This window comes from Stegodyphus dumicola, chromosome X2 (assembly GCF_044657685.1).
Source record: "Stegodyphus dumicola isolate Sdum_Otavi_A_Nest chromosome X2, ASM4465768v1".
NCBI classification, from domain to species: Eukaryota; Metazoa; Arthropoda; class Arachnida; order Araneae; family Eresidae; genus Stegodyphus; species Stegodyphus dumicola.
The window spans coordinates 66,965,390-66,987,978 of NC_140781.1; the positions used below are offsets into that span (position 1 = coordinate 66,965,390).

Genomic DNA, 22,589 nt, shown 5'->3' on the forward strand with positions numbered 1-22,589 from the left:
AATTTGTGGGCATAGCAAGGTATTTATTTTAATCATCGGAAATCTTTCTAAATTTACAAAAGCTTCCATTTTGAATAAACTTTCGTCTTGATAGGACATTGACTATTGATACTGTTTTTTTAAAAACTTCATTATTAAAATATATTTATGTGTGTCTAAATGCTGTTTAATATTGGCTATATTATTTAAACTTCTGAGTTCAGAATTCTTCTAAACGGAAAGAAGATTGCCTTAAAATTGTCCCATGAATTTTAATTTGCTTAGTACTTTTTTAGCGTGGAGTTCGGTCACATTATTGATTAATTATATCACTTGTTTATGATTAACATAGTTGCACGAAAGTAGTATATTCGCATAATAATTTAATGAATTAAATGTAATAGTAGTTATCTTAGAAATACTTGGTTCATATCCAAGCGAAGAATTTACTTTAAACTGTGTAATGTTAGCTTGGATAAGTATTTCCTTTGAATTTTAACTTATAAAATATATTTAATTGAAATAAATTATTTTGAGATTCAGAATAGAATTCAAAATATCGTTCTAAAACAGCATTCTGTGTGATTCTAATTTATTATAGTAGCAAGAAAGAGCATATGTTTCCAAAATTCTGAATTTTAATCAATAATTTGTTACATTTTACTAAATGTTGACAGCAAAACAAATAAAACAATTTCATCTGAAAGGCCTTCGAATTAGTTAAGTACAGGAATTGCACTGGATTATTAATGTTCTAATATTAAATTTTCTATGTCGGAAAGGTATTCTTGCGTGCGTACGTGTTCTTAACAGATTGAATGTATAAATCCGATAACAGGTTAATAAAATTTAAACAGATTAATTTTTCTCAGAGATATTTGTACAAGTGTTCACAATATCACGCAGTAATAATCAATAGTTATACTTTAAACTACTAAAACGTTAAACTAGAATGCGATGCAAAGGACAGAAAGCTAATCCTATCAACAATAACTACAGCTACAACAATAACTACTTTATATCTAAAAATTGAGCAGAGATGTCTCTCTCTCCGGCTTTTTAAAGCTTTCAGTCGGTCGCCAGAGAGTTCTAGTAGTTTCTCTGCTACTCGAGATTTCTGGAAACTAACAAGAGGAGGGAATTACGGTTACGGATAACACGGTAGTCAATTATTCACTTTCAATGCAAATGAAAGGGATATTCATTTATTCAATGTTAAATGCAGGGTCTCATATTTTTACTTTTTCAGCGTGGCTTTTTCTTAAAATTTATCACGCGCTGCATTGCACGGTGAAATAAAACAATTTTAATTATATAATTCCACTAAAATAAGCTATTTAAATACAAAATTCGTAACAGTATATTTTGCCCTGCATGAAATTTAAGACGTTGAGGCAAAGAATTTTACTATACATCAAGAAGATACAAACTTACCAAATACAATAATACAGTATTTTCCAGTGTCATCCAATTATGCTTACGTTGTTGTATTTAACCTGCTGTTCTTAACATATCTTAGTCCCTTGTAATATGAAAACTTTCAAAACTCGTTTCATAATGTCTTATTTTTTAATCACAAATAATGTTTCATGTTTAAGATTTTCCTTGTGGCTACCGTAAAGGTTTTCGCCTTACTGGTGTTATGTGGTGTAATTTTATTACATTTAATACCTTAAATAATGTGAATATACAGAGTTGTGCAGCTTCGCGTCATTCTATCTGCAAGCTAATGTAAAATGGTGATAGGTAGTCCTTGATTAGGGAATCATTACGAAAATTACACAAACTTATGTCAGATCCTTAATTTTAGTGATTTGCTTTTAAACGAGGCTCTTATAACCCTTTTCATAAATATTACCCATGCCTGTGATTCTTGTTTCATCCTATTTTGTCATTTTTCGTGTTCTTAGAAAGCTGAAACGATTTAATTTTTTTCAGGGAGTTAAAACAGTTTAAGATGTATTGAAGGAAATTTAATGAAACAATTTTGAAAAATAATCTTAAAGGAACTTATTCCAGCATTTAAGGAGAATTCTGGAGTTTTCAAAAATCTTATGAAAGAAATTACTTTAATGTTGACACTGTAATAAAATTAAAACATTCGCCTTAAGAATATTCCAGAAATGTTTGAACTGCATGAACACGTAGCTATGAGAATTTTCTTCTTGCTGAAAAACTCAAACGACCAGCCTCTGTGATAAGACTGAGCCTAGGTTATTCACATCTAAAATACCTGACTATTGGAGAGCCCATGAGAGCTAGCTATGTCCATGGGAGGGACATGCATTCCCTTTTTACGAGAAAATGGTTTATACATCGCACGGGAGAAAAACACGAAAATCCACGTAAGTAGCCCATTCGGTCACCGAAAAGAGAAAGAAACCGGCGTGAATTACCTACATTTCGCAGCTATAGTAAGTTAGAGGAAGGCTGGTTTCAGTTTCAAAAAAAGTTTGAATATAAATAGTATGCTAGACTAAAAATCCTGTAACAAACGACATACGGAAAGGCAAAATATGTCAATACGGGAAATTTAACTGTGTTTCTACATTACTATTTCAGCTGCACAAACTTCACCTATCATTTCAAACCTTGCATATAACAGCCATCATTAACAGCAAAATAACCTGCGTAACGATCTCCATCATTGTTCCATTCTGGAATTCTGAGGGAAAAAAATTGATTATCTGAAATTTCTCAACCACCCGATATCTTCTGTAAGTATCCTGTCATTCAGCTATGTTTTCACTACAATCATAGCATTGAATACTTTATTTTACTGTAAAACTCAAATTTGTCCGCACCTTAAAATACATTATTTAGCATTCTCATAAGTTTTTTTTTTCTTTTCTTTATTTACGTTTTCTGCGACTAAACATGGATATGTTTAAGCACTATATTCACATCTCGGTGAATTCCATTTCCCTATGAAGGTGTGGTCGCTAAATAGCTGAATTTAAATAGAATATTTGTATAGTGTATTTTACAACGCTTTATCTGTATGAGCACGAATCTGTGGTACTTGTACTTAAAGTTGTTACTATGTAACGGTACGTTCCAAATACTGAATTTTGTCGTGCATTCTACATAAAAAAAGCAAAATAGTATTTTAGTAGAGAGCGCTGCATATGCTAACCCTTCTTTCCAGCATTTAATTTAGAAAACTTCCTAAAACATATTTACTTGCGATATACTATATTACACCTTAGTTTTCTTAGCAAAACACATCTGCAGTGCATCAGTTTTTCAAATTATTGGTGCAAGTAGCAAGTTCGAAGCTATGTCGGGAGAATTTTTAAAGTACTTTTTACTGCAATAACTTTTCCTTAAATTTCTGGCAATAACAAATAAGTTACATATTTCTTGCTGGATATGATGATACCTGTCTGGATTTGATTTAGTAAATGAATTTGTAAAATTACTTTTTCGAGAAAGAAATGGTTGTTTTCGTGAGATGATAAATAAAACGTTAAAAGTCCATTAAAGCGAGAGGGTGAAGTCATTTAATATTAAAACTTATTTTTGTCTGTAATCCAGTTAATTTATAGTTTATTACACATTGCTTTGTATTCGCTTCATTGAACGCCAGCGTTTCGGTGTTTTCCTACATCTGTTAAGAAAATGAGCTTATTATTCACTGGTAATTCCTCGAAGCAATAACTTACTCGAATTAAACGGCTTATTTAAATTGGACCTGAATTAATGCAGGTTTATTTCAATTCAAGTAAACACATTTCTAAGATTGCAACATTCTGCTAAAGTATTCTGAAGCGCTTAGTTTAATTTTATTTCTTGAGTCTTGTTCGTCTGAAAACTAGAACTGTCAAATTTCCTTGATTAAATTTCTCTGTTATACGTGGTAAGCAAACAATTACTATTGTGAAAATAGTAAATCTTAATTGCATGATTTCCTAAATTTTCTAACTTTGCTTTTACTTTGTTTCTGTTAATTTCCTAATACTGTGTTTAATATGTTGCAAAAAATGTTGCAGATTTTGTGAATTTAAAGTGGCAAAAAAGTAACTGGGTTCTCGGAGTAGCATGAAAGTAATATTCAGAAAGGCTGTGCGCAGAATGTATTCAGTGTAAAGACATTTAATGAATTTAAATGAATGAATAATATTCACTGTAAAGACATTTAATGAACTTTATTTTTAAATTGGTTTTGCCAAACCTATCCTTATCTTTTTATTAAAAAGCATATTGCATATATACCACTAAGCCATTAATTCATATTATTTTGAGGGCCCACCGGCGGCCGAGTGGTATTAATAAACCACTCGCTGAACACTAGTAGTTCGGTCTGAATCCGAACTACTAGTGTACTAGTAGTTCGAACACTAGTAGTTCGGTCTGAATGAATAAGTCGCTGAACACTAGTAGTTCGGTCTGAATCCCGCGAACGGGCTGGCTGCATGGACATTTTCGTGGTTTCCCTTAGAAAGCCCTCCACGAAGATTCCTTCCCTTTGGCAGATAGCCCTATTGTGCTTTGCTATAATTAAATAAACCAAACCATATTATTTTGAGAGTACGTACGTACACCAGACAGTCATCCCCTTCTACAATATTTGTTCTTTGGTTTAAGAATATACAGTATTTGTTTTCACTTCCGAATATACTTCAGTTCTATTAATCAGCAGTCGGCCATAATGCTGTCAATTACTCATCTTCCTAAGCAGTTAAATTTGCATGACTTGACGAAAACTATCCAGATCCATCTATTAGAAAAAATATGAACTAAAGTCACCTCTGTGGAACGGCTTTTAAAGTTGGAAACCGCACTCTGATACGCTAATTTGTTGATTTTATGACTTTTGTTTTTCACTGAAATTTTTAGTTCGGTAGCTGCATTGCGAAGGATAGTAACAAACGTGATCGAAGCCCCTGATTGTATTAGAACCACTAAATACCGGTACTTAATTCCAGGTTTGGTTCCATGGGAATGAGCTGGCTGCATGAGACTTAAAGCGTTTTCTGCATATGTAATCCAGTTTCCTTTCGAAAGTGCTCCCTGAAGCCAAGTCTCCTAAGGCAGCCAGGCCTCGTTTCTTTCGGTTTAATATATTACTAAGTACAATTGTAATTTTTTTTGGCAATTGTACATAATACAAATATAAGTATTTCAGTCTTTAAAACAAGGTGGAACACTTTATGTAAGTACCATATTACTAAATATACATATCGTTGAATTTCGGCAAAAAAATTGTTCTAACTTAACCATGACAAGAAAATTATCTTTAATTCATATAACACAAGTATTGGTGATTTTGTGTAGTTTATCTTTCTTGAATTAAAATATTTTAAACTTTCATGCTTAATATTTAATCTATAACAGAATAATTCTTATTTATTTTCACCCAATTTCTTAGGCTCAAAATCTTGTAAATTCAAGAACGGCAAAAAGTTATTTTTATGCCAATTGTGATATAACATTCGAAAACAAATCGCTTGTTATTTAATAAAAGATTTCCCTTTTTTCTTTTTCATCTTCAATAAATATACTGTTACCTTTAATCAAGGAAACTTTCCGAATTCACATCGAATTTTCTTTCGGTATATTTATTTGCGACCCATTAAAAAAAGAACCTAAAAATGATGGAATGAAGAGATATTCATTGTAAGATTAAATAACATAAAATCTTGCTACAATTTTTGGAGTCTTCTTTTATTACGTTTTCATTCTGCGTTGATGCAATTTGTAGATGAAGAGCTTATCTTATTTTCTGATTCTTTAGATTATTACTGTTACTTATAATATGTAAATCTTTTTTGTTGTTGTTAATCTGGTTTATTTTTCTATAATTATTGGATAATATCCTCCTTACGTTTGAATTGTTAAATAAAATATATAGCTTTCTCTCGTTTAAAAATTGGCGAGTTTATGAAATGATAAAATGCTATTGGTAGAAAGAATTTGTGTAGAAACTATGGAATTTAACGACATAAAGTGCATTTAGGGAAGCTTTAAAAGGAAACGAGTAGCAGAATTTTAAAACTTCTGGGGGATATCTTAATATAGCTATTTTTTAAATTCATTTCCAGGTTAATTTAAAGCTTGTATATTCATACCCTCATTTCATTGTCTTATTTTTTATGCTTGTGTTTATCGTGCATGGCAGCCTTTTCTTTATTAACTGAAGTTTTGTGGCAATCACTTGTCGCGCAAGTTAACAGTTTCGTTAAGGCCCATCAGCGGCCGAGCGGTAAAGTCGCTGAACACTGACAGTTTGGTTCGAGGTTCGAATCCCACGAATGGGCTGGCTGCATGGGCGTTTTCGTGATTTTCCCAAGTGTAACGTGTATATGAGAAAATTAGGAAAATCCTCCACGAAGGCATTTCTCCCCGTGAGCAAATAACCCTCGAGTGCTTTGCCGTAATCAAGTAAACCAAACCATTTTGTGAATTAATAATTGCATTTTCTCATTTCCTCTGTCTTTGTTTTTTTTTTTTGATATCTTTAAATTTAAATTATGAGGATTATTTCAATATTTAAATGACTGTAATTTTATTTATTATATATTGACTATTTCGTGAACGTCTATTTCTTTTTTCAGACCATTAGCACTGTTTCTACAAATTGCACACATTAAACCAATAGGCATTTGATTGTCACGGTATTTGTAGTCATTTTTATGCTTTTGCAGCATTACTTAAAATTTAATTCTTAAAGCGGCAGTGGAATGTTTACCACTTGCCTTAAGGTATACTGCTGTCGTATACCTTATATAGCGGTCTTTTGTTTTCCCCTTCTTTACTAATCGGAGGGAGTATGTCCCTCTCGGTAACTGCGGTCAAGACTAATTTATGTGAGGTGCTCCTGAGGCTTTAAAGCGTAACTAAGCCGAATACGGCTCAATTAGAATCACATTGTAATGTTAGTATTATTATGTATTATGGATATGTAGGTTTCTTTTAAAGAAATAAGTTACTAGTTGCTTGTTCATGACTGCATTTCATTTGTTATAGTTAAACATTCATATTATTCATTATATGTTATAATTAACATAATAATTATTCATTTGTTATGTTAATTTAATTTGTTAGCAACCGAAAACAAAATCATTTTTATTCTATTGTTATTATTATTAACGATCTGTCTCAATTATTGTACTACCATAATAAAAATTGTACTACTATATCTTCTTACTGTAACCGCTTTGTTTGAAAATCAAACCACACGCATAATTTTCCTTTCGATTTTCGAACGATAAAATTAGTTAAAAAAAACGGTGAAAATACGCGAGGAATACTGAAATACGAATGTGATACTGGCACAGTATCTATCAAATATTGTAATGTTATTACTCTGCATGATTATTGAAGCATAGGTTTATTTTAAGGAAATAACAGTGCGATAGTTGCCAGGGATTTATCTATGACTACTTTTCATTTGTTATGTTTTTACTGTAACTGCGTTCTTCGGAAATTAAATTACTTTCACCATTTTCTTCTCGATATTCGAACGATAAAATTAAAGGGAGAAAATATCCGAGGAATTACTGTATTACTCTCAATTGAGTAGAAATGTATTGCATATCTGGTGTATGTAGTATGTATTTTCAGTGGTTTAATTCATGTTAACATTTTTTATTTCAGTACAAAAGCTTCGTTTCAGCAGTATAATTAAGACTTTATGAAATGTTGAAAGTATGGCTTAGATATGGCTGACTCAAGTGATTTGTTATCTCAGCGCTAAATAGTAATGATTTCCAAATATTTAATGTTTTAATAATAATTCTTAAAACTTGATAATACATTCAGACTTTTTGAATTGGGTAAATTTTCCCCTAAAAACTGTTAACTAGGAAAAACACCTTTCTTACAAACAGTTTCAAAAGGCTACTTTAGTAACTGACTAAAATAGTAAGAAACTATTAGAATATGGAAACAGAACAAGTTGCCTCATGGAAAGAGAATGAAGTAAAGAATGAAATTTAAAAAGCCTATTAAATTGCGAGGAAAAAACTGTCTGACGAGAAACTGAAAATTTAAAAAGACTAATAATTCATTAAAACCCTATAAAACTATGAGGAAATGAAACGAAAAAAAAGCTTGATTTATAGAAAGAGACAAATCGAAAAAATAAGGAATGAAATTTAAAAAGAATTTGACGTGAGAGCCAGGAAAAGATCACTGTCGCTCCTCAGCAGCAGCCGTGTTTCTATCAAACTGCTGTTGCCAAATTCAGGAAATTACCAAATAGCGATGCCAAATTCAGGAAACGTAGGAGAAAAAGGAAATTAAAAAGAAATCTTCCCTAACACAGTCTTCTGAGACAAAAGTTAAACAATATAAATTTGGAACTGTTTGTAAATCAGACCGTGAACATGACATGTAAATTACAGCAAAGAACTGCGGCTGGTAAAACCTTCTTGGAGCATTATCTGGAATTATGTTTCACATTTAACAAAATACGCAAGAACATCTGCAGCCAGGCATTTTACCGTTTGAAATCGAATCTGGAATGAAATTACCCTTGTTCCTTTGTTTTCACCTCCAAGGCCCTGAGTGCTTTAAGACCACTAATACTAGTAGTTCGACCCGGACTCGAACACTGGCGAGCGGGATAGGTGTTTTTCATGCTTTTTCCTCATGTGTTACGTGAATATAAGCCAGTTTATTTTAGAAAGTCCTTCACGAAAGCATACCTCTCCTTTGACGGATGGCTGTCGTGTATTTTGACTTGCAACCTAACCGAACTGTACTTCAACCTCCGAGCAACCTAATAGGTAAACGAATTCAAGAAGCTACCGAATACTTAGGAATGTAATGAATAAAGGCAAATTCCTTACTCTTACTGAATAGAAATTTCTGAAATATTTTACGTATAATATAATTTAAAGTAAAGTAGAAAGATAAAAAAAGTAACTCTAAATTATATGTTAAATTAGCAATAGCTCCTTAATTCCTCCTTTTGGTTTGACACTTCCCGCCTTTTCGAAACTGCGTAATATCTGGAAAATAATTCCGCTTTATGCCATCTCAACCTTCTGCACTGCGCATAGTTCTTAACTAATCAGATTGACGGAAAATCTTAATATAAATACCGTGGCAACTCATCTACGCCCTCTCTTAATGCTGGTTCTTTTTTTCGTTCGACTCTTCTTCCCTGGCCTCTCTCTTTGCTTCGTCTTGCTGTTAACTACGTCGTTATCTTAAATGTGATACATTATATATAATTGTGGGGTGCATATTGCGCCAATGATAATGTGTGAAGAAGAATGTTTTGGTAAGTAGTTCATTATCCAGCAATAAAAATTGTATTCCTTGCGGCCACGTCTGTTTACAAGTCTCTTCTTCGCTATGCATCATTCAAACTGCACAGCGTAAGGCAACTGCCGAAATCTGCCACAGCTATTGCTCAGTCATCAAGATAATTACCGCTATTATTATTACATGTATAATATGTGCTTGCATGATTTTCTTAATATTTTTTTATTCTTTGATATCTACTTAATTTCAAAAATTTTTAGACCACGGAGACTTTTGGCTATTGTCATTTATCATATTTTTGTAATATTTATGTGCTTAATTCCGTATTGCGATTATATTCTATTTGTTTCTTAAGCTAAATGGAGCAAGAGATGATATTCCGAGGGGTTTTTGGCAAGCAGCCACTGTCATTTCGATAGATAAACTAAGAATGCGCGTCGGAGACTCGAAGAATCCAACCCATTCTTTCGATTGGCTGCATTCGAAAAGTGATGGGGGGAAATGGCTGGGATTTCAGTTTAAACGTCAGTTTTGAAGCGTAAGAAAATGGAAATAAGAAGTAAACTGCTGGTTAATTATTTACTGGAGACCGTCGAGGCCTTAACCGTATGCAGAACGATGCCTTTATGGAAGATTTTCGGTGAGAAATTGATCTATATTTATATTATATTCATGGAATAAGAAGCCTGTCGACAAATAATCGATCGGCTGAGCCTGCGAAGCACTGGTAATTTGCTACGCATCCTATACTTGGTGGTGGAGCGGGTTGGTTACATCGAGATTTTAATGGTTTACCTTGATGCTGTAATTAATAATTACTATCCTTAAAGAATAAATACAGGATGTCTGCAAAGTTGTAAAATTTTGTGGTGGTATATCAAGCACACGTATATCAAAGCTATTGTTGCAACAAGTTGTTTTGGTTTAATGTACGCATAATAAAGGAATTGGGAATTCCAAAATCCTCATGTCGCAAGAAAGCTGAAGCGGACATCCCGAAAGGGAATGTTTGCATAATAACAAATAATGCATAACAACAAACAATTTGCATAACAATAAGCAATGTGGTATGCTGCATGACAAGATTTTAAAACCATTTTTCTTTCAATGAATAAGCAGCAGTAGGAGTTTACCTTGATACTTTTATTAATTACCATTGCTGAGAGGTGAAAGACTATCTTTGTCGCATGTCGAGATTAGGCAACTTGTGTCATGCGTCACAAAAACTTAAATCTTTTTTATGAAAGTGTGACAAGTACCAAAGTTACGTATACATTGTTCCATTTCCTAACAAGAAGCTGTTAGTTTTTCAGGGACTTTGTGAACACCATTTACTTTGAGAAGGATATCTTCGTAAAGTGAAGTTCACACTTCCTGACAGCTTGAGTAAACTTTTGCATAATAATAAGCCAATCCTTATGGATTCAGTGTTCTTCTACTTCAGCAAATGGACTGCTGTTGGGTCAGAATATATATATCCAGCAATAAAGCAACGGTTATGCATTTGCCAAAAAGGTGTTGGCCAATAGTTAGAAATGAACCCATTGGCCATTTATTCATCTCATCACAGAGTATGGTGCACCACAGGGTTGACATGTATGGGCAGTGGGTAAAAAAGGGTATTGGTTTACGCTATTAATGATATAAGGAAAGGGTTATCTGGGTGAAAGTGAATGATTAATACTACTATGGGTAATAAAATCGCACACTGAATGGCTTGATATCTAACGTCTCTTATCAATTCATCTAATGGGAAACGGCAGTTTTCTGTGCCACTGCTTTCTTCTTTATATACTTCCAACCTTGGTTTTAATGCGCACTTAAGGACCCAACAAAGCAACCTTTTTTTGAAATAGTTACTTGCTACCTTAGTGATGAGTTAAATCTTTGCAGGAACATTAATAAACTAGTTATTACAGCTGTTATTTTTTATATCTCACTTTACTGAATTATTTCCAAAACAGATACTCTACAACTCGGAAAGTAGAGCTGTCTTAAGAAATACACCAGATTTTATATAACGCTTCTCCTTGTTTCGTAAGAACTGGAACATTAGAGCAAAATAATGCTGGATTTGTTAAAAGTGTCCATTTCTTCAAATGTCGGATCCTTAAATGCACATGTTGTGACTTTTCTCCTTTTATTTTGTAATTTTTATATACTTATGTGGGAATTATTCAGGAAAAGCCTGTTTTTCAATTTCACATTCTCCTCTCAGAATTTTGACTAAAATTATTTGCCGCCCCGAAATTTTTAAACTTTCAAGCAATAATAAGTATTCATGCCAAGCTTGAACGATCGACTGAAGATTGTCTAGATTTCCAGCGGAATTCTTTTTTAATGTATTTAAGGAAGGCAATGAAGGTTTAAATTTTCCGTTAAAGTTTTTCTTCTTCTGCTTAACCGACATTGCTGGCAAGAAAAATTCAATCTAATCTAATACAGCTTAGATTATGCTTTAAATTTTTGTATAGCATATTTTAAACAGTAAAGTAATTTTTTGTCCATTACTGCCTGCATTCGATGATGATTCTTTGATGGAATTTAAGAAGTCTTTAACTTAAGTAACCTTAGTAAATTAATCCAAATTTTAAGAAATTAACAATTTATTGTGGAAGCATTAGTGCCAATGCTTGCATTCAGAGTAATAAAAGTCAGGCATGTCTGTTTTGGGGCTCCATATGAATAAAGGAAAGTTCTCCCACGGATTTTATCGTCTTAACATCTAAACAATGCGAATTTTGTATTTATAGAATCGATGTATACATTTTAATACATTAACAGTTTTATATTATTACTTAATGTTCGCAAATGCAAGTAATATATTTCTCAGCTTATACATTTGGGTGTTGCCTTCACGGCATCATAAAGTTTATAAAACTATACTCTTAGGATTTGAAATTTTCAGAACTTCAAATTAGAATTCACCAATTTCCAAAAGTTTGCTTGCATTTGTATGCTCTCCTTTCAGTAAGCTTTCGGATATTAAGTTTTAGAACTTAGAAGTTTCATAACGTAAAACTTTGTTCCCCGAACTGTGGTAACATCATGTCATCAAAATATAGAATTTGCCTCAAATATTGGTAAATATTGAGATTCTTCCAGTACGCAAGTTTTTCCTTCTGCAGAAGAGTTGTCGTATTTGAATGCGGCAAGGAAAGAAAAGCTATCAGTTTCAGGTGAGGGATGCCTTCTTAAAGGACTTTCTAAGAAAAACTGGCTAATATCTGCATTATACATGGGAAATACTAGGAAAACCAATCATGCAGCCAGCCCGTTCGCCTGAATTCCTACCTTGGTTGAATTACAAGTATTCAGGGGTCTTGTACTGTGTCACTCTTTGAGGCATTCGGAAGAATAGAGACAGTCCCTTATTTTATATAAAATTCTCTTATTCCAAAAATTTCACGACGTTAAGCGAATAATTACATTTAAACAGGAAATAGATGAAGAAATTTTTATGTCCACAGTATACTTGATTATGTAATTACCATGTTTATAGAGAACAGTATATGCTCAAGCGTACGTATTTTATTTTGTTTAAATTAAGTGCAGTTTTATCGCATTCAGTAAGTTGCTTAGTTCTAATACTAGTTTGCAAATTGTTTTGATGATCTTTCCTTGCAAAATTTAAGTTTCATGTTCATATGAGAAATCTGAGTTTTTAAAACCGAGAAATACTAAAAACCAGCAATGCCTTCGGCTCTCCTGATTGTTAGCTGGATGTGCTTTCAGTTATATCACGAAGAGACGCGGTAAGGGAGGTGGTAATTCCTTAGATTGCCCTCCGCTTAAAAGGACAACTTTAAATTTGTTGGCCAGGAAGAATGAGAAAGCAGTTACGCCCTAGCCGGGATTCGAACTGTGGACTTTCTGGATTGCTAATGGGACGCGCTTCTAATTAACCACGAAGGCAAGTGGTAAGGAAGGAGAAAATTCGTTATAGTATAAGCTCTATAAAATAAAGTGTAAAATGAAATCTTGTTAATACCTGTTTTATTTTTATTATCTGTCATTCAGATGCCACTTTGAAAACACTCACTCAGACTCAGATGCCGTTGATTTTCATCTGGAATCTTTTTCTGTGCAAATTATTGTGTACGTCAGACAACCTGTTCACTCAAATTTAGATTTATGAAAACCGTGCTGATGACTTATTTCTGATTCTGTATTCAATTGGTACATCTCTAAACTACTGAATAGAACATATTTGTATTTGCTTCGATGTTCTGTAAAATTTATCGTTGGTCTTTCAGATAACAAGGATCAGCGGAGAATTAACAGCTTACAATGAACGTGGATTCTTTGTTATGGATATTGATGGCTCGGGTGATCTTGCAAGTGAAAATGAATGAGGCTGACAATTGGTTGAATGGGGAAAGAGTTTTCCTCTCAGCTGATTGGATTGTTTACCAGGCTATTTGAATATACTATTATTTTATTCTGAAAGATTATGAAACATTTATCTCTTGATTCAGTTTAACAGCTGTCATGCATTCTTGCATGGACGTTTAACTACATGCCATTTTATTTATTGTTAATTGAAATGCATTCGTTATTAAAATATTGTTTTCGTTACAAGACTAGTAATGTTGATAGGAAGAGAAAAACCCTTTATCTGTTTGGGCCTGTTTAGCACAGTTGCATTTGCAATGAATCCGTTTACACCAATAATTACAGTTGTAATTTCCTCTACTGTTCTTTCTTGTTAAAAAGGCATCAGTAATGCTAGATTACTATTCGTTTATCACAGCATTTATTAAACTACTTGTTTTCCTAGAGACTATCCATTTATCTCACCAGCTTTCTGCTTATCTATGCTAATATCTTCAAAGCTCACTTGTGTAGACGGAACCGTCTTACCCGTAAATTTCTTCGAATTTAAGCGCTGTTTCAAATCGTTAGTTGACAAGAAACCTGTTTTTCTTTTATAGTAAATATATCGCTTTTTGCTTTATTTCCTGCAGCGACAGATTCCGATTGTTCACCTTATACTTTCTCCGAGAATCAGTTATTGTTTGTAAATGAGTTAAAGGTGATTCTTTGTTCAAGGAAAATGAGGAATGTTTCAATCATTTAGAATAAACATTAGATAACAGTAATCCCATGAAGAACATGACCCTGGGTCCCAGGGGAAAGAAATCTTAGTGAAGCCTAAAACAGATATGAAATGTGGATGAAGTTTTGGTTAGAAGTATTTATTGAAATGCGGTGTAGGTTTAATGTATCTTCTGATATGCTGTGCTTCTTTATACAAAGCTGAATCGTTAAAACTATGCCAGCGCAAATGAGTTTAAAAGTAGAAACGAACGTTTGAGTGCACCATTTTGATATCTTTCTGAAAACATGGCTCCGAGCCAGATTAACACTTCTCGGATATTTAGTTAAACAACTTTGGCGGCATCCCCATCATTGCCGTAGTTCAAAACGCTTACTTTTTGTCTTGTTTTTTAAACAAACGTAAAGAAGCTCAAACACACTTTACCCTTGAATAACCTTAAATATAAATTGATATTCTAGACTTACGTACCAGGAATAGCGACAAGCTGCATACAATTTAAGGATGTTGCAGGACAACTGATGTATATGGCAAGAACTAGGCGTTTCCTCATGAATGTGCGTGCATGAGTTTAATCTATGAGTAATCGAAAGAATTTTAGAACTCCGAAGTTATCCAATATTTAAAACTGCGTTTCTCAACCTTTTGAAATATGAACAAACTCGAAAACGTTTTTTTTTTTTTTTTTGCTTTGGATTGCTAGAGTTTGTACGGAATTCAGTTTCATTTTATTTATGTTCTATATTAGCAGAACAGAATTCTTAAAACACATAGTGACCTAAAATATTTAAAAAGATTATATTGCAATGAATTTACAGCTTATTATAAAACTAATACAAGAAAAAGCACATAATTTCTGAATTTTTTTAAAGAATTTTAAATTACGTGAAGTTTTATTTAGAGTTATATCCAATAGGCAGCCGTCATATGCTATCTTGAATATCTGTATCTAATTCTGGCTTACGGCAAGCTCAAAATTACCTTATAAGGTATTTCTTCCGCCTTCTTAGCATGTCTTGTAGGGGTCAGCATACTCGGCGCGTATTCGAGGGGTACGTGGTTCGAGTCCCGGCGAAGGGACTGTTCATTTTTCATCGCCCCTGCTTACAAAAAATACCCAATATCTCTACAACCTTAACCTGTTACAAACTACTTTTCTTTATGGAAGAATTTGGTTTTGTTGCTTTCATATAGGATGAAGAATGTGCCATAATTCCTATTTTGTAAAACAGCTTTTATTCTAATGTTTTGGAGAGAAACAAAAAATGAGTTTTCGTTTTCAACATGAATGGTCATCCAAATCTCCATACATTAAACCCTCTGTTTTTTGATAATGGGTCACCCGAATTCACGGTAAAAAGATGTCAGCATAACGGGTAATTTTAAGACGTTTTGCAGCTGCATATATCAAATATCCCTAAAGAAATGCTCCTTCTCTTAGCTCATCAGTAGACTACCGAATAGTGATGTGTGACCGTTTAGATACTCCAAGTGCCTATAAAAATACTTTACATATAAATGAATTTTTTTAGAGTTCATGTTTAAATCTGTTTCGTATATGCATCTATTCCTTAAATAAGTAAACCTAATATTCTCTAATTTGGATTTCTGTTACCTGATCTCTTCGAATAACGGAAGTCCAGCTAAGAGATTATTGGAAGACCGCATTATTTTGCATATGAACAAGTCATTATACTGAATATGGACTCGGCTACCTGCGATTGAAATCATTTTGAATATTGCTGCTTGCGTACGGGTCCGTAATGAATTGAATGCACATAGAACTGATGATAAATTGATAAAATTAATTTTTACAAAGGAAGCACTTTACAGTTCTGGAACGTTTCACAAAAGTACTCCTACAGCTACTCTCAGTATAACAGAGCCCACTCAGTAGTTACACTTCAAACTAAGAACGTTAAACACAACACAACACAACGCAATGCAAAGCGCTTCTAAAAGTCGAAGCTCTCACGGAGATCCACTGAACTAAAATCTCAGAACTGATGCTCTCTCCTGGCTTATGAAATTTTTCCCTGGCCGCCGAGAAATCTCTAGTACGCTCCATTTCAGGCAGATACTGTTAAAGTTACATATAAAGCCCGGATTATTTAATTACGGCAAAACCTCGAGGGATATCTGCCTAAGAGGACAAATGCCTTCGTAGGGAAATTTCTAAGGTAAACTGGCTCGTATACACGTTACACACGTGGGAAAACCACGAAAACGCCCTTGCAGCCAACCCGTTCGCGGAATTCGAAACTCGGGTCGGTTACAGTTACATTTGGATATCAATTAGTTATACAGGAATCTGATCAAAATGGTCGAATTTGGAGACTTTGTCAATTTCACGCCAAATTTGGCTTCAAAAATTAGTCGCCCAGGGAGATGGCCATTTACTACCTCAATAAACGTGTCCTATAACCTATATTTTTCTTTGCTTTGCTTTTTAAAGCATTTCATGTTCCATTATGCAAAAGATAATACGATATAACATATAATTTACTAATTCATAACCATATGAACTGATTTATTTCTGAACGATATCATTTTTAATATATCGTCTATTTGTTAGCCACATGATTTGAGTATAAACTCGAGCACTTTTGGATCACATTCTGAATGTGAACAAATTCAGCGATAATGTTTTCTGCGTAATGAGAGTTCATTCTCTATTTTGTGCAAATGACTATCGGAGATATTAAGGGAAAAAAATGAAAGCTTTCAGATTTTACATTACACCCAAAGGGGCGTTTTTTTAACCTTTTGTGTGCTACTTTTATGTATTAAATATCATGTTCTTCACACTTAAACCATAAAATTCAAATCAACAGCAATATCACAAAATAATTTAAAAAGAGCATATCTTTAGAATTTCCGATTCAGTCTCAAGTGCTGGAGATAATTTTGTTTTTTCTGTACAGTGTTGCCACTGCTCGCTTCGAAATCGTTGAGTTTGTTAACAAAAATTCGTTAAAGTGTTACAGAATATGAAATTGATAATAAAACAAATTCCAAATTAGGGCTTCCAGATGCCCATATTTGGTGGAGGATTACCTTATTCAAACTTTGATGGTTCTAGGTACCGTTGTTTTAATTGCAATGCGAGAATATATATGCAATTATGCGGATTCTTCATTATTTAATGACGCAGAGCAATAATACTTGGTGGCAACAATTTGAAAAGTCAAACGGACGTTTAAAGTTGAAAAGTGGTAACGGAATTAATAGCACTTCTGGAAGGGAAAAAAACCACTAAAAGGTATTTTCACTCATAATCTGAAAATCTAACTTCATCCACTTTCTCTCAAAATGGTTTTATTGAAAAGGAAGAGATTTGAAATACAAAGGATTCCATAATCTACTCTTTTCGAAGAAAGTTTTAACATTTCAATGCAGATTATGAAATATAAAGATGTAGCATGAAATTAAATTTGTTAAATGCTTCAGAAATATGTTCCGACGTAATTTTATATTTTATCTTTTCTACTGTTTAAGTTTTACAAAAAAATGGCTTCAGCTCAGAATAAGTTGTTGCTAATCTACAGGACCTGAAATGTTTTGTTTTAATATTATATATCACACTGGTTGTCAATGTAGTAAACTGAATCAATCAAAACAACAGTGCTTGTTCAAAATATTTGCTTATTTGCTTTTTTTGCTATCATTATTTGGAAGCGGAAAGTTGACTTTTGTGACGATTTGTTATTGTTTAAATATTATTGTATTTAATTGTTTGAAAACGTTTCTAATGCCATATGTATGTATTTGTGCGACTATCAAACTCAGCATTATCGTCAGCATCAAAAACAATTAGTTTCAGTAACAATCTGAAGTGTCTTAGATTAAGAGTTCTTAATTTTAGGTTCTAAAGTACAATTTTTATCCTAAGCGAAACAAGGTTTCCAGCTGAATGGCCGGTATACTTTTTATGAAAATTGCGAAACACTTTATTTCCTTCCGCTTTGTGTAATTCAGAAAGTTTGCAGTTTTAAGTAAGTAGCTATTTCTCAGTATTAAAAAACAATTTATTTCAGTTGCAAGGATACGAAGTTTTCTTAGAGCCCATATGCTTTGCTAATTCTGAGCTGAAGGATACCTTTTAATATTTAATAATGTTACAGGTATTCTTCATTCCTCTTACAAAACGGTTTCGCTCTTACACGATAAGAAAATTGCGGAAATCTTCGTCTAGCACGGCAACACGATTTCATTCTAGTACGTTAATGCATATGCGTAAACCCTCTTACGACACTATGACTGTACGTATTTCGATAACACGATTTCTTTTCTAAACTATGCCATCGTGCATAATACGCAATAACATATATATTTTTACACAGAAATAAATTCTAGGAATACCCAACTTCTAAAATCGAAACTGTTTTGAAATTAACTCGAGCCCATCATTTACACTGTATGTAACTTGTGCTCCAGGTTTGTAGATTGCATAAATTACGTAATTGCAATATTGGAAGAATACTTTTTAAAACATTTTGTGTATGTTAGCAATTACTTTTGTCAATTTTAATAGTAGTTGTTGCGAAATACTATTTCGGTTCCTAAACTATGCCTGAGAGTAAAAAACTTTTAAAAGAAAATTTATTTCTTTGAAGATTGAAAATACAAATTTTGAATCCTTTGTTAAAGTGAGAAAAGGCATTACTTTGCAGAAAGTCTAAATTTAAATAAGATAACAGAGAACAGTTAAAAATATTAAGTTTTCGGGGCGTTTCCTTATATTTTGTATAGGTTCTTAATTTTATATAATGTGATTTCACTTTCTAAAAACCTTGTTACAGGAGGGATACCTGTATCAGAAAGAATGAATGTATCAGTTTCGTATACTAATGGAACTCAGCTGTATCTAAATCCATAAGGTCCTATAGACTTTGTCTTAGCCGCCGAACTTTTGTACCAGCGTTATAAAGTTACATCTTGAATGGTAACTTTGTATATTGTCTAGACTGAAATTCACCTGAATTAAAGAATAAATTTCTGTATTCTTTAGACCGATGTTTTCTTCTGCACTTAATCCGTTCGCAGACTGGCACTAATCAGCTGATGTAACTGTCGAAAGAAATTTTGTTTCTTTCGCCACGATGTGATGGCAGTCTTAATCTTCACACCACATGCAGAACTGTTTTCTGTGGAACAATATCTGTTATGCGAAAGCAGTTTTATACATATCATAGAAACAATTCCTTTTCCTTATTACACGCTGTCATAAGCACTCATCATTACATCTTTTACGGTAAAAACTAGATTTTTCTGAAACTAAAATAATTGCCAAAAACTAGAAGCATCAAAGATTTTAATTCTTGAATATGCTGTTTCAAAGTAAAGTTTTCAGTATTTACTTATTAGCGCAACTACTTTGGTGATTTTTACAGAAAAAAAAAAGAATAATTATTATAAAACTTTATTATCTGTTACATACGTACATGTCATTACATATGTATTTTGCGTTTAAATTAGGTATTTATTTTGGAAATCATTGAATGAACCTACTTACAAGCAGTTTTTTTTCTTTTTTTTGTTGTTGTTTGTTTTTTGTTCTAGTGGAAATTTTGGGAAAATCGCTTCAAGAATAAATTTAGTAAGCTTGTTTGAGATCACTGAATTAAGAAACTGTTTCTGAATTTGGCACAAGGAATGAAATAAAACTGGCGAAAAACTGATAAATTTAATAATATCTGTAGCAATTGACCAGCAAATTTCTTTGCAATTTTATTTTTTAAAACCGAAATTCTAGAGCACTGTAATTTGAGAACTTACTTTAAATAATCGCATTGTTTTTGAGCGCTATACTGATATGAGCGCGATTACTTCTGTTGTAAAGATAATGTAGTCACTGATACTACTAAATTCTGAAAAGTTATATTTTGTTACAAGGTGAATAACAGTGACGAAGCTACTCCTCACAAGTACCTAAAAATGCATGCACTTTTGAATGGTGTACTGTCATTTCAATTGTAAATAGTTCATTTCGTGGCAGACTGTAGTCATTCCCAGTGCTTGTAAATTTGGAGGGAGATGAAACACAAAACATTATGACGGCAAACAGCAAAGCAGTATTATAAGAGCCTGAGGAGATCGGACATTTACGTCCTAAGACAACGCAAAAGAAGGCACTGTCATCTTTGCGATAAGGCTGCTTTTGCTCTGTAGAATGCTCTCTTTGGCAGTCATTGGATTAGAGGAGCTTTCAGCGCTAAGTCTGCCTTTGCTCCCTAGAGTCCTGTTTGGTACTCATTGGATCAGAGATAAAGAGCGTCCTATGTCGCCATATCCAGGTCAAGTATCGAACCTCAACGATTAGGATGAAAAGACGCTTCTTACCTACCCTTAACCCTATTCACCGAGCCACTTGGGACCACGCATAATATAACGATAATTACAAAAAAATGTTGGCTGTTATTTTGATGATGAATACACGCTTGAGGTATACATAAGCATTTTTCATAATTGCATAATACTGTGCGGCGTTTTATTAAGATAAGATTTTAAATTCGTCAACTCGATCAGAATTGATTGCAGCCTTCTTAGTTCTTTGTGATAATGAGTTTAAAAATAAGGATGAAAGGGTGATTCCGATCATCGACGTTTCATATTTTTATCATTTGCTTGTTATCCAAGGAACTATTTAATTATATATTACCGCTGTTGCACATAGCGTGAAAATTAAATTAGCGTTTGTCGAGTACTAATAATAAGCAGTGTTGTGCGAGTAATTAATATCTCATTAAAAATATGTTGAACCCTTAATGTGCATTAGGAAATACCTGAAATTATAACACTAAAGTAATTTTGAGCATATGTGAAACTTATTTGGAATGAGAAACAAATAATACATTTCTACGTTAAAAAATTTTTATTTTCCCAGAAATTCCGAGAATGCTCAGGAAAGTTATTTGCACATGCAGTTCTGCTGAAGAACTCCCGGGATTATATTCGAAATTATTTCTCGAGTTTCGACTCTTAACAAAAGAATTTCGCACAGCTCAAAACGTGATGAATTTCATTATGTGTATTGATTTTCGCCCAGCGGGATAGCAGAATTCGTAAGCCATTTCACAATCTTCTAATTTATTTCCCATTGTTATCATTAAGAGAAAAGTTTTTGCATGCAGGTATGTGTTTTGACGTATTGTATTCAGCTTAGATTTGTGATCTTGAGAAATGTACTTTTCGGAAAGTTTTTATTTATTTCGCCGGTCTTTTTTTCCCCTTCCCTTTGTTATTCTATTGAGTCAATTTTTTTTCATTGAAAGTGACCTGAATTCTAATGCCTCCCTGTAAAGGACATATTTTGTGTTATAAAAATTAAAGGAGATTTTAGTATTTCTAAAGTTCCATTTGTTTTATTATCGAAAAAATAAATTTATACTTTTTTACATTTTGTTCAAATTTAAATGCGTTTTATGATATATGATATATCAGCACCTTGGAGCAAGGGAATATTAACCCTCCCAAAAAAGATTTAATTCTTAGTAACTTAAAAGTTGAAATTTCAAAAACCTCAAGTGTAACTTTAAAATTTTAATAAACCATAAATCAGTTATAATTATTATATCAATATTAATCATATTTTAGAACTGATAACAGTTTTAGAAGAATTAAGATTTCCATTTTAATGTTGTTAATTTATCCTTAGTGTTTAGTAATTCGCTTAGGCCAGTCAGCAACAATGGTAAATTATGATACATCAACCGTTAGGATATGCCACTCTGATTTATTTCTCATATATTTTGTACATTATCCGAAATTATTTTATACGGTATATTAACATATTACTGTATGAGTATATTATATGCGATATATGCATTATACACAAGGTATACTGTATTGTACACTTCGTATATTATACACTGCTAGAATATGAATAGTATGAAACGCGGAAGTTCAGGTCCAGGATAACTCGCAGACGCTGTGCGCAGCAAGCACGCAGGCGGATTGCGGATGAACCTGCAAGCAGAGGCGCAGCTTAAGGAGGAATGTTTTTATGATTTAGTTAATAAGATGTCACCGAGGGAGGTTGGGTGTGTTAGTTTGTTATGTGAGCACGTATATTTTATTGTGAGTCACTAGAGAGTTCAGGTGACATCTGAAAATCTTCTCATCGCGTGTAGAGAACTCGCATGAGCGAAGTAAATCGCAGAGTTTTGATACTTTTTCCTTGTCAGATTAAATAGCGTAAATAGTTTTTTCGCTTGCAGCTTCCACTTAGGCTGTAATTTCAGGTAATCGATTTGATCTTTCTTCAATTCCTTTCTGCTCCAGTGTTGTAGCATTTCCAGACCCATAAAATGTTATGAAGTCTGCCTAAACTTGG

At 33.1% G+C, this 22,589-nt stretch overlaps 1 protein-coding gene across 5 annotated transcripts in view; it reads left to right on the forward strand.

Annotated features, from left to right (window-relative positions):
• Nucleotides 1–22,589, forward strand: part of LOC118197628 (triple functional domain protein-like) — a 430,606-nt gene that overhangs the window by 277,509 nt on the left and 130,508 nt on the right. The window contains exon 1 of one of the 5 annotated variants that reach the window (XM_085809361.1): nt 9,175–9,211. The exons of the other annotated variants lie outside the window; for them this stretch is intronic. Within the exon in view, the coding sequence (XP_085665487.1) occupies nt 9,184–9,211 (28 nt within the window). The 5' untranslated portion in view covers nt 9,175–9,183. Of the gene's footprint in view, nt 1–9,174; nt 9,212–22,589 lie in introns of those variants that run through there. 5 annotated transcript variants of the gene reach the window in all.